Source organism: Cheilinus undulatus, linkage group 15 (genome assembly GCF_018320785.1).
Source record: "Cheilinus undulatus linkage group 15, ASM1832078v1, whole genome shotgun sequence".
NCBI classification, from domain to species: Eukaryota; Metazoa; Chordata; class Actinopteri; order Labriformes; family Labridae; genus Cheilinus; species Cheilinus undulatus.
Genome location: NC_054879.1, coordinates 44866034 through 44877972, shown reverse-complemented (window position 1 = coordinate 44877972; position 11939 = coordinate 44866034). Strand labels below are relative to the sequence as shown.

The 11939-nt window shown below is 37.8% G+C and overlaps 1 protein-coding gene across 1 annotated transcript; it reads right to left on the bottom strand.

The window, feature by feature from the left end:
• Window positions 1-763: 763 nt before the first annotated feature.
• cd302 (CD302 molecule) lies at window positions 764-8409 on the bottom strand. The gene is made up of 6 exons (XM_041807743.1): window positions 8233-8409; window positions 4224-4349; window positions 4020-4130; window positions 2899-3081; window positions 2731-2751; window positions 764-2629 (listed from the first exon to the last, which is right to left on the bottom strand). Exons 1-6 carry the CDS (start codon window positions 8348-8350, stop codon window positions 2427-2429), a joined length of 762 nt encoding a protein of 253 aa, XP_041663677.1. The 5' UTR covers window positions 8351-8409; the 3' UTR covers window positions 764-2426.
• Between the last annotated feature and the right edge of the window lie 3530 nt (window positions 8410-11939).

Genomic DNA, 11939 nt, shown 5'->3' with positions numbered 1-11939 from the left:
TTACTCCAAAAGTAGGCTGTGTCCGAAATCACTCCTTATTCACTATATATCGTAGTGGTGTCTGAGTAAGTGTTGTTATTCACCATACAGTGCACTCACTCTTTCCCACAATGCATTGTGAAAAGTAGTGAACAACCGATGCTCACTAGCCCAGCAATATTTACCATAATGCATCACGGTTGCTGCTCTCAAACATGACGGACGAATGAGAGGAGCACAGGAACATATAAAAATTTTTTAAATGCTTTTTTGTTTGTTGGTTTTACCAAATCTGTGAGAAAATGTTAAGGATTCAAAACAGAGTAACTTTTCCCCCATGACGATTACAAGACATTAGACCGTCATCTTTATGCAAAAGTAAGTGATAGTAGACACAAAAATGTATATTATTTTGTCACTAAAGACACAAAACTTTTTTTAATCTATCAGTATTTTTATTTTTGGGGGGAAAAGACATCACATTTAGTATCAGTTTCCAGTGAAACTGTACCGTTATTTTCAATCCTCAGCCATTGTCATGGAAATCTACGAGCCACTGTTGCTAAACGTTTTAATTGTAAGATAGCAATGACGTCATCGCCCGTGGCCGGAGTAGTGTCCGAAATCATTTTTGTGTTTTGCAGTTGAGTCCACTATATAGTCCACTATGCTGCTCACTATAGAGTGGATAGGGAGTAGGGAATGAGTGAGTGGTTTCGGACACAGCCTTAGATTAAATCACAATATGGTCTGCTGCAATTTTCAAATCGCAGAAGGGGCAATATTTCTTTGACCTGAAATTTGTGTCACACCATCATTCAAGTGTCTTTTTTTTAAGAATAGTCTACAAAAAAATCCTACCTTCATTTTTGTAATTTTCTTTTATTAAATATGAGAATGACAAAAACCGTTCAATACGACAATTCATATCTAATTTGCAATATGAGTCAAATTCATCAGAATTAGATATTTTTAAAGAATTGTTCAGCCCTAGTTTAGGAATAAAAGAGTTAAGAAATAATAGCATGTCAAATCACAATAATGGGGGGGGGGGGGGGATCACAGATTATTTTCCAAAATGGTTCAGCCCTACTTCACATTACAGTAGGTGGTGGATGTGAGAACCACTGATCTGAACAATACAAAGAAAAACCTCATGGATTGGCATGTACACAATAGTAGGTGACAAGATCTTATCAGAATATATATATTTTTAATAAAGACGTTGAATCAAGGTGCATTTATCTACCAATAAATTACTGTAATTTCAATTCTGAAAGTAAAAATGAGACTTTATCCTTGTCCTTATTTTTCCTTACAAATATGAGTAAATCTTTCATCTTTGGGTTACATAGAAACAGAGATCAAAAATCTTCACTTGCTTCGGCCCTGTCTTTGACCCTGTGTTCACTTTGCATTAACAATGCGTTTTGGGCAGTGCCTCTGTGTGCAGTGGGAGCTATCAGACATCAAGTAGAAAGCATACTCTGCTGGTTATGAAAAGAGATATATTCTTGTCTCGCTACTCTAAATAGAACATTTGTATTGATTTTGAAATGTTCCGTGAGGCGTTGCTACATTCCTACTTAATATACATGCTCTGAGTGAATATGACGATTGTTGTAACTACAGCTAGGCTTCTGTTTTGATAAAGCTACTTATATGTGCCCAAGGGATTAAGAATTTGTGCTTCTTTGAATACTGCTTAAAGGGACAGTGCACTAATTTAACAAAAAGTTACTTCATGCATCATCGTGTTTCTGTAGTTTCTAGTTATATATTATGTTCTTGATGGCTGTCATGCAAGTTTATGAATATAATCCTAACTTTTCTATGGTTTTATGTGGTTGCTTGTATCATCTGAAATGCAGAATCCATTTTTGACACACAGAGAGTGAAATATCTACGACTGTGCTACAGGATGTTACTTTTTGCTGCATTCAACTGCATTCTACATTTAGTTACCCTCTTGTTTGTCTCCCAAGTCTGTAGGAATGCTATGGTAAATTTGCTATAGTGAGAAAATAATAAAACTTAGGAAAGCTTGTCTCCATTTAGAGCCCCTGCTCCCTTTAAATGTGCTATTGGAAGCAAGTTTTAACATGCAACAGAGAGACAGTTATGCCAAACGCTTTCCAAGACTTAGTGTGCCTAGAATTAACCTAATATTAAATCATCAAATGCATACTTTGGGTAGATCAGGTTACAGATGAAAATGCACCATTTACAAAAAGTTACAGTTGACCGATCATATGTGCAGATAACAGAAACAGCAGAAGTTGCAAAGGGCTAGTATTTTATGAAGCATGGCGTCAGTTTTCAGCACTAATTTATTCTGATTCATGACATGAACCTTAAACTACTTCTGGACCTGTCTTTGCATGAACACCCACCCACCAAAGCGGGACCTGCTGTTTCCTGTTTGTGGCAAAAAGGAGAAAGTTCTCCTAGGGCACGCTGTCAGTCTCCTCGGCCTCCACCAGGCACGACCGGTCCGTGTCAAGAACTCGGAATGGAGGGTGGTACTCGAACGCCGTCACAATGGTGGAGCCCAGACTGTGCTTCTGATGCAGGAACCAAATAACTGCAGAGACTCCCACGATGACTACCACGCTGAGAATGACCAGGGCGGACAGCAGCGGGCTGGGCTCTGAGGGAGGACAAGTAACAATGTAAGGAAGTTTAGTGCTATAAACACAAATTCACACAGGAGTACGTAAAGAAACAGAAACGCTCAAAGGTTTGACCTACTTTGTTTGGCTTCCTCTGCCTCTGAAGAAAGAAAAACACAATGAAGCTTGAGAAAAACAGTTCCACCATACTTTAAGCAAAGCGAACTGAAAATCATCACACCAACTCTCAGAAACTCTGAAACAGCTTTTTCAAAGTGCCTACATCAATTCTGGACCCTGAACTCACTCTGATTCGTCTCACAAACGACTCCATTCTCCAAGTCATCCATGCAGCTGACGTTTTCCCACTTTCCTGTCTTGCTGTTCAGAGCCACACATGAATCCACAGGCACCAGGTCTGTTGGAGAATCGCTGCTCTCCCAGTTAGTGAACTGCACAGGGTTGTCACCGAACCACTTCATGTCTTCGCCTGACAAGAAACACAGCATGTGCACCATCAGAACTCAAGCTTGACTGACAGCAAGACTACCAGCCGCTGCTCGAGGTTCCGTTAACTGTGTGATGGTGGAAATACTAGAGCAAAGACTTTCTTACAAACTACTGTTTCAAGAGTCAAAAGCATGCTTTCACTGGCAATGACTAGGACAAAAAGTCCTACAAGGGTTAAAGTTAAAAAAAGGAACTTTATAGAACTTTATTAACCATTCTAAGTCATATAAGAGTCAATGAAACACAGGTGGCAAATGCTCATATTTTAGTTTAAATGGTAGCACCTGAATGAATGAAAGTTAATTGCACAAAAAGTTGGCAGCGGAATAACATGTCAGAGATGAAAAGAAATTAAGACAGTAAGCCAGTGAATACACATATTAATTCTGCACTTTACCCTTTTAAAGTCATCTTTTAATTCATCATTCAAGGTCTGTGAGAAAATGCCTGACGGATTTCCTACTGTAGCATACAAATTTGGCTTTCTTGGAGAATTTTGAGGGGGGCTGTGGACAGGCCAGGGGTACATATTTTTGTTAGAAAAGCCTGAAAAAGTGAAAAGTGTTTAATATTTCCCATTTAAATAGTTGCTTGTTTACCAGTGATTTTTCTACTTTTCCCCGGCAGGAGAGTTCAGAGATTGGTCTGTAATTATTGGATTGTATTGCAGGATTGCTGTATCATAATATTCATACTGTCTTGGGTCACATGCTGTGTAATGCATCATGACTTACCCTGCAATTCCCTCTCTTACTTAACAGTACATCAACCACAACATAATCAAAATGATAAATAAAATCTGAGACTTTGCATGAATATTAAAGTACTGCATTAAAAAGAAAATGATCTCTTTTAGGGGATCAGATTGTATCTTATGAAAATGTTTTTCCCGCAGCCGCTCAGTCACATGGTACTTACTGTTGGTGTCATAATACATTCCCAGCCACACGTTGACAACACCTTTCCACACCTCAGGGCTATAATTAATGACAAAGTCATTCTCCTCTGCACTCTGGATGGTCAGAAGCTCTGAAAGAACAGCAAAGCATTGCATGACAGGAGAATTAGACACCGTCTTAGAATAAACTAGAGAAAAAAAATTGAAAATAAGCTCTGAGGTACCAAATCCTTGGCAGAGAGATTTAGCCCCTTCAAAGGAGTAGATTTTGGCTTTATCTTCATCTCCATGGACAAAGTGGTAGCATCTGTCTCCAAATGGCACCCAGGTGCGTCCATCTGCAGGGCAGTCTGGGTAACAGGAGACAAAACAGTTATGGGAAGATTTGCACATGACCTTTAGAAGTGGTTCTCAACTGGTGGGTCATAACTATGTCTGGAAAAAGTTAATAATGTACGGTATAGAAGCCCTGAGCAGACATAGTCATGCATTTTATTTCACTCTGTTTGCTATGGTGAAGCAGACAGTTTAGCTGTTTTCTAAACTTATTCATCTCATCATTTTGGGATTACAAAGCTGGTTTTCCCTTTACAATGTGTACATTTCTGCAAAACAACAAAAGTAAACATGTAATCACAGGAAACAGAATAAAATAAAATGCATGCATGTTTTCTAGGGATGCACACATTTATCAGCTAGATATCGTATGGACAGATATCAACATTTTTGCCGGCATTTACATCCAATATTTTGGCCATGCATATCAGCAACAGTAAGATTTGGCCATATATACTAATAAATTAGTGTTGTTTTAGGCTGGACCAACAGATCTGTGTAAGTTGAGATCTTTTCCTTTATTCACTCTCATTCTTTAAACTTTAACCCCTTAAAGCCTGTTATACCATATTTGATACATACTTTTATGATACCTCTATCTAATCAGCGATCTGCGGTTTTATTCATTGGTTGATGTTTGTTGTTGTTGCTTATTGTATGTTTTTTATGTATACAGATATGGACCTATGGGTCTGGAATAAAGTATAAAGGAAAGTAAAGTAATCAATATGATCATAAATTACAAAAAATAACCTTCTGAATACAATCTGAAAAATGATAAAAATGCCCTCAAGGGATTATCAGTTACCAAAAACACCTAATGTATCAATGAGATACATAAAAATATGTATGTTATATTTTATGGAAATTTGGATTTTTTGGATTTCAGTAGAAAATGAAATAAACATTTCAGTTACAAAAAATTAAAAATTTCCAGCTATAATGTGTGTTTTCAGGCTTTAATGGGTTAAAGTGTGTTTTAAGAAAAAAAAAAGTTTGTTTCTTTCATCCTCAACCCTAAAATAGTGTTAAAAGGACAGAATTTTTAGTTATGTCAAACCCTCAAATATCGATATCGGTTAAAATGAATCTATAAATAACGGCATATCGGATATTGGCAAAAAATCCAATATCGTGCATCCCTAATGTTTTCCCATGGGGGTTTTGGGATGCTGTGCTTTTTAGGCATGTTTGTTTTGTCCTGTCTCTCTTTCAGTTTTGTTCCATCTAAGGTCCAAAATGCAGCATTTTCACTGAATACATTTGAATGAATACAGTTTATTAATGTTTCTGAAGTTTGGGTGGTGATTTCTCACTAAAGGAGTTGGTGGCTGGTCCTGAGGCCAAACCAGTTTAGAACCACTGACTGAGAGAATCTGAAAGTCTGGTGGTATGGTTGGAACTACTGACTAAAAAATACAATCATCACGCGATACAGATTGTTCGTAATTCACGAGACTGATGACCGATATTTGGAGCTGATGTGCATTAATAATGATATACAAAATGTCTTTTGTGGTAAAAATAAAACTGCATGATCCCAGAAATGAAGGAAAATAAATAATTTAGCCCTAGCTCTATTAGCATGAGAAACTGCACAGAGCTACACCATAGCAGCAGGAAAACAGGAAGTGATTCCCTCCGCCTCCGCCTACAATACAGCCTGCTGCAATTTACAAAATTTACAAATTGCAGCAGGCCATATTGTGATTTAATCTAATTTGTGACTAATTGCCCAGCCCTACAAGTCACCACTATTTTTAAGTTCCGCTGCATCTTTAGGGCTTGTTTAGTGAATACCAAATCATGTTAATCTTTGATCTGATTATTTCTTAAATCAGATAATCTGCTGACAGTTTTAGGAGTTGATCAAGTAAGCTGTTAAGGCTTTAAAAAGTCAAGATAATTTAAAAGAAAAAAATGCTAATTAAGAATTTTATTCCCTTTTCAATAACAGCTACAGCTCCTACAAACAATCATAACTGACAAAATAACACAAATCACGACATTTCAGATGATAGAAATAAATGACTTTAGGCTTAGAGCACACTGAAATTACTTATATATACTTATATTCTAGGATTGGGAAATTAACTAAAAAATAATCAGAACATTTACAGCCTCTAACTTGCCATGTCAATTATTTCAGTTATTTTCCCCTTACAATTCTCTCTCTAATAATGTACCATCCCCTTAAAAACAAACCACAGGCTGTGTAGATATGTGATAGGCAGCTAGGTGTCAAAAGGCATGTAGCCTGCTGGAAACCCAAAAGAAGAGGTCACTTGACACTGTTTTGGATGACTGTAAATGATACTTTTTGAAACCGGGTCCCAGAGTGCACAAATCTGTAAACGACAACAGTTTCGTCTCTGCGTGGATGGCTAACAGCATCTTTCTTGATACAATTACATCACACATAGCGTAGCTCTCTTAAGACGCCTGCACCCGTCAGGCCAAAACAACAATGGCGGATTACAGGGTTGTGTACGTGCTGCAGAAGCTACTGAGCTTGTTATGGCTTTTACAGCAAAATCTGACGCTCCTTTACCACCACTGCGAAACGCACACACCAGATGTTCTTAAGTTCAATGTTTTGGTGTATATCCGTGGCAGTGTTACAGCGCCACATACAGGCTTGGCATATGCACTACAGCGTTTTCAGTCCTTTTCGGTGATTCTGTGCTTACGCAGATATTTCCTGAAATGATCCCGTCTTTAAGGAAAACTTTTTCAAAATGAAACGGCAATATATCATTTTTGTCTCCGTGTGGACGGTGCCCAAAACTAGAACATGGAGCTGACTGTGCAAAGCAAGTAGCAGAATTATTTTCTACTTTCTATACTATAGTATGAAATAATTTATTTTGCTAGCAAGAAATACAAGTCATTTAGTTCTGCTTTTCTAGGAAAATTGTTAAAAAAAAATTTTCATTTCAGCTGATGTGTTTTTTGATTTTAGCGGTTTAAAAAATATCCATACACAAATTCACGTTCCTGTCAGTTAGGCGTTTTAAAATGATACAATACTTACAGCACAAACAGAGTCGGGGTTGGGGGGGGCAGGATAAACGTTCAGCAATCGTAATCGAGGTAAAAAGTTCAATTAATGGTGATTTTGATTTTTGACATAATCGCCCAGCTCTAGAATATTCTCAAACGTAACAGATCTGTTATAATGAAGCTATATTATCTCTACAGCTCCCAAATACAGAGTATAAAAGACTAAAATAATAAAAATAATAATAATAAACAGACCAAGTTTCAACTTGAAACCTGTGTTCCTCTTTCTGCCTTGATTTTCCGGATTGATTTTTTCATTTCAGTTGTTTCTCCGCATGTCAGACTTGTGCCACTTTATTTCTGACGGAACTTTTCAGCAGTGTTAAAGCAGGTTACGTTAGCGTCATTATTCCAGCTCGTGCGTTTATTTTCATTGAAGTAGTTATAAAACAGTGGAGTTTCTGACCTAATGAGCTTCGGTTCGATGTAAATTATCCATATTAGGCGCCTCAAGGCTGAATGCAAGGAATGCAGTCCTGCATTACTCTCAACAGAAAGCGTCAAACAGGATTATTTTAAACTTTACAGAATAAAAAAGTGTTTCGCAACAGCGGGAAAACAACTTTTAATGAGGTTATAAATTCCTGTAGGAGTGTGACACAACGCCAGTTCAAAAGTTGTGTTTTCATATTGCACAACAGCATGTCGACATTCAGGAGAGTTTTTCTGTTACCAATGTCCTCCTGTCGGGTTTTAAACGTCATTAAACTCGACATTAAACAAATACAGCAGCAAAGAAGTTGAAGGACGCTGGCTGTTACGCAGGCCTACGTTTAGCTAAGTTCAACAAGCATGGCTACGTCCGCAACACAACACTTAAAGCAGAGTCCTTACCTCCAGCCAAACACAACTGCAGCTGCAAACACAACACGACAAGACAACACAGCACTGGGGGGGAACGCTGGTTTCTCCTCAGCGACTCCATGACAGTCTGAGAGGACAGAAAAATCATGTGGAACTACTTTTCTCACTGTTGCTGCTCGACTCAAATATCCGCAGCGACGTGAGTGAGAGAGATCCCACCCACACAGCACGGGACCTCACAAACAAGACAGCCCACACAGTCCTAGAGCATTGTTTCAAAGCTAAATATGATGGCTTTTATTTTTACCTGGGCTAAACTAGCGACGCAAACAAATTATTAAGACTATTAACCTGCTCTTTCAAGAAAAAGTAAGATTTAAAATAGACGTAGAATGATTTAAAAGTGACATTTTGGGAGGATTCGTTGGCGTTTTACAGAGTATTATACAGCACAGCTCAATAAGATCTGATTTTTTACATTCACAAAATAACCTCTAGGTGGTGCTGCACGCAAAGTCTTCACCAATCCGAGTTTGTGGATTGATATTAGATACTCGAACTTTATTTTCAGACTCCATATCCACACACACACACACACACACACACCCACACACACACACACACATAAAAGAATAAAATAGTAATCTACAAAATCACGATAAAGTTCAGCACATAAACTATAAATATAAGAGGTATTTACACCAATATGTCCACAACTGAGAGGACAAAATGATGTTTTCATTTTTGGGAAAGCTTTTATTTATTTATTTATTTTTTAAAATTTACTTTCAACTAAAAATATTTTTGAAAAATAGTTTTATTTATTTATTTAATTTTAATTAACTATAATAACCTTGCTCTGCACCAGGGCCGCCCATAAAGGGGATAAGGGGAGCGTTTCCTGGGGCCCCGCTAGACTGGACTCTCATGGAGCTCAGCAAAAGATACAGATTAAATAGATCCCAAATTTACCAATGATTTTAAATTAAAAAAATCCTTCCTTTAAAAATGCCTGGTCACCTTTGGTAGCCAGTCTGGACCTGGGAGCAGCACATAAAGTGGCTCTAAGGGATCTTAAATTATGATTTGGGGTAAAGGGAGTTAAGAGCTCAGTGATAAAGGAAGGAGCTGGACAGTGTTGTGCTTTCAAAGTTCATAAAATCATTGATCAATTCTTTATTTTATGGGTGACCAATGAAGGGAAAAGGAGTGGGGTGGTACCTATGGTTTGTGTTTGTCAAATCTAAACAGCAGCATTCTGAACTTGTTGGAGTCATGCCATTGCAGACTGACTGATGCAGGTAAATACAGAATTACACTAGTCCAGCTGTGTCAATCAAAGGCATGAATGAGGTTTTGTAGATAAAAGTGGAAAAAACAAGCGACAAAATGGACAAAAAGTGCAAAAATGGGTGCAGAATAGCAATAATGGGATAAAGTGTCCAAAAAACCCAAGAAAATTGTGCAAAACGAAGAAACCAGAATAGACTTCAGTTGGTAAAAAGTTGCAGAATGGGCAAAAATGGGTTAAATGTAGCAGAAAAGTTCCAGAATAGAGGCTAAATATGAATTAAAAATTGCAAGCATGGCAAAAATGGCCAAAAAAAAAGCCCAGTTAGTTAAAAGTGGCAAAAATGGGAAGAAGGGGCAGAATTGGATTAAAATTGGGACAACAGGATAAAAAGCTACGAAATGGGGCTAAAAGTAATAATAATAATAACTTAAGATTATTATAACAATGGAGGGGAAAAAGGAGTGGGGTGGAATAACATTAGTCCTGCTGTGAAAATCAAAGGCATGAATAAGGTTTTGTAGACAAAAGTGGAAAATATAAGCAAAAAAATTGACAAAAAGGGGCAAACATTGGTTAAATGTAGCAGAAAAGTTCCAAAATACAGACTACATATGTGTTAAAAATTGCAAAAATGTAAAAACATTTGGTTAAAAGTGGCAGAAAAAGGGTAGAAGTGGGAAAATTGGATTAAGAGTGTCAAATAGGGCAAAAAGCTGCAATAAGGGGCTAAAAGGGGCAAAAAGAAATGACAAAATGAGTGAAATGTGGAAAAACAGGCATAGAATTGCAAAGTGGCAAAATAGGGTATAAAAAAAGAAAACTGGGTGAAAGGTGACAAAAATAAAGAGGCCATAATTGGCAAAACAGTGGAAAAAAATGAGTGAACAGGGCAACAGGTAAAAAAAAAAAGGGCAAAAATTGGTTAACAGTAGCAGAAAGGACTGGCGAAAATGGGGGAAAGCAGCAAATAAAGATTAAAAGTGGCAAAAGGGTGAAAAGCATGTCAAAAAGCAGTGAATAATAGGTTTAAGTGGCAAAAACAAATAAAACCATTAATGAAGCTTTCATTCATTAGTAACCACTCACTCACCTGCCCCCCCCCCCCTTTTCCAGCACCTGCTCCTGCTCTAATAATCACCAATGGCACCTACTCTCTTAAGCCTTCAGCCAATCTCTTTCAGCCACAACCTCTCAATCCAATCATCCTGCAGCTGTCATATTTTAAAATCTGTTCTCTGTCCTTCACATTCAGTCTGCCGTTTCAATGCCATCGCTGCAACCCTCCTCCTCCCCAGCCACCTCCATTACAGCTCTTTCGGTGTCTGGGTCAAGCTCCTCCATGCGTCCTGCATCCTTACAATGCTACTTCCAATCATCTCATCAGCGTCTGGGTCAAGCTCCTCTGAAATCTGCTCCTCAGAAGTCTCCTACTCATCTTGTCTTATTCCTTCCATCACCAGTGTCTAGACTCCATGGGTGGGAATCCTATCCTGGTGTCTGCCTCACTACCCCTTTAAGGTCATAAAGACATCATGGTGGAGTCTATACGCCAAAGACATTGCCAAACATTTCCAAACTTGTAAAATAAATCAGTGTTATACTCGTATAAGAGGCCAAGCCAACTCTGCTGGCCGTGCACTGCACGTGTATGCACATTCTAAGCTTCTAGTAATTTCTCAAATCCTCTTTGTAATCTACTTGTACTCTCTACAAGTTTGCATTTGTTCCAGACTGTTGTAAATGTTGGATGAAGCCATGGGTCTTATGCTACCTGACGACCGGCGACACTGTGCATTCTGCAGTCAAATCAGCCTCTTATCATGCAGAACTCTCATCCCACTCAAAACCAAATGGGTGAGTCAAAAACTCCCTTTTACAGTGTGTGCCCATAAAACCATGAACTCTGGGCTGTTTATTTCTGAAAGTTCCTCCAAGCAGCTTCAAGTGAACATCTGTCTGCTGAAACTCCTCAGCTCCACTGTTCTTATCAGCTTTCATATCAAATTTTTAACCTCCTGAGACCTGAGCCCTTGTTTGGAATGCATTTTTATTTTCTCCCACTTATTTGGGATAAATACGGTCTGATAAGTTAAAATACCAGTCTTGTCGTTGAACAGGAATTTCTTGGAAATTTTCCTTTCCAAAACCCCAAAAATACCATAGTTAAAAAAAAAAAAAAAAATGAAAATTCTTAAAGTACACAGAATAGCAATAATGTGTCAAAAAAAAAGAAAAAAAAATTGGGTGAAAAGATGCAAAAATGAAGAAGCCAGGATATTCCACAGTTGGCAAAAAGTGGCAATACAGGTTAAAACGGGGCAAAAATTGGTTAAATGTAGCAGAAAAGTTCCAAAGAGAAGCTAAATATGTGTTAATAGTTGCAAAAATGTTATTAATTGGCTAAAATTAGCAAAAAAAAAAAAAAAAAAAAGGGTATAAGGGG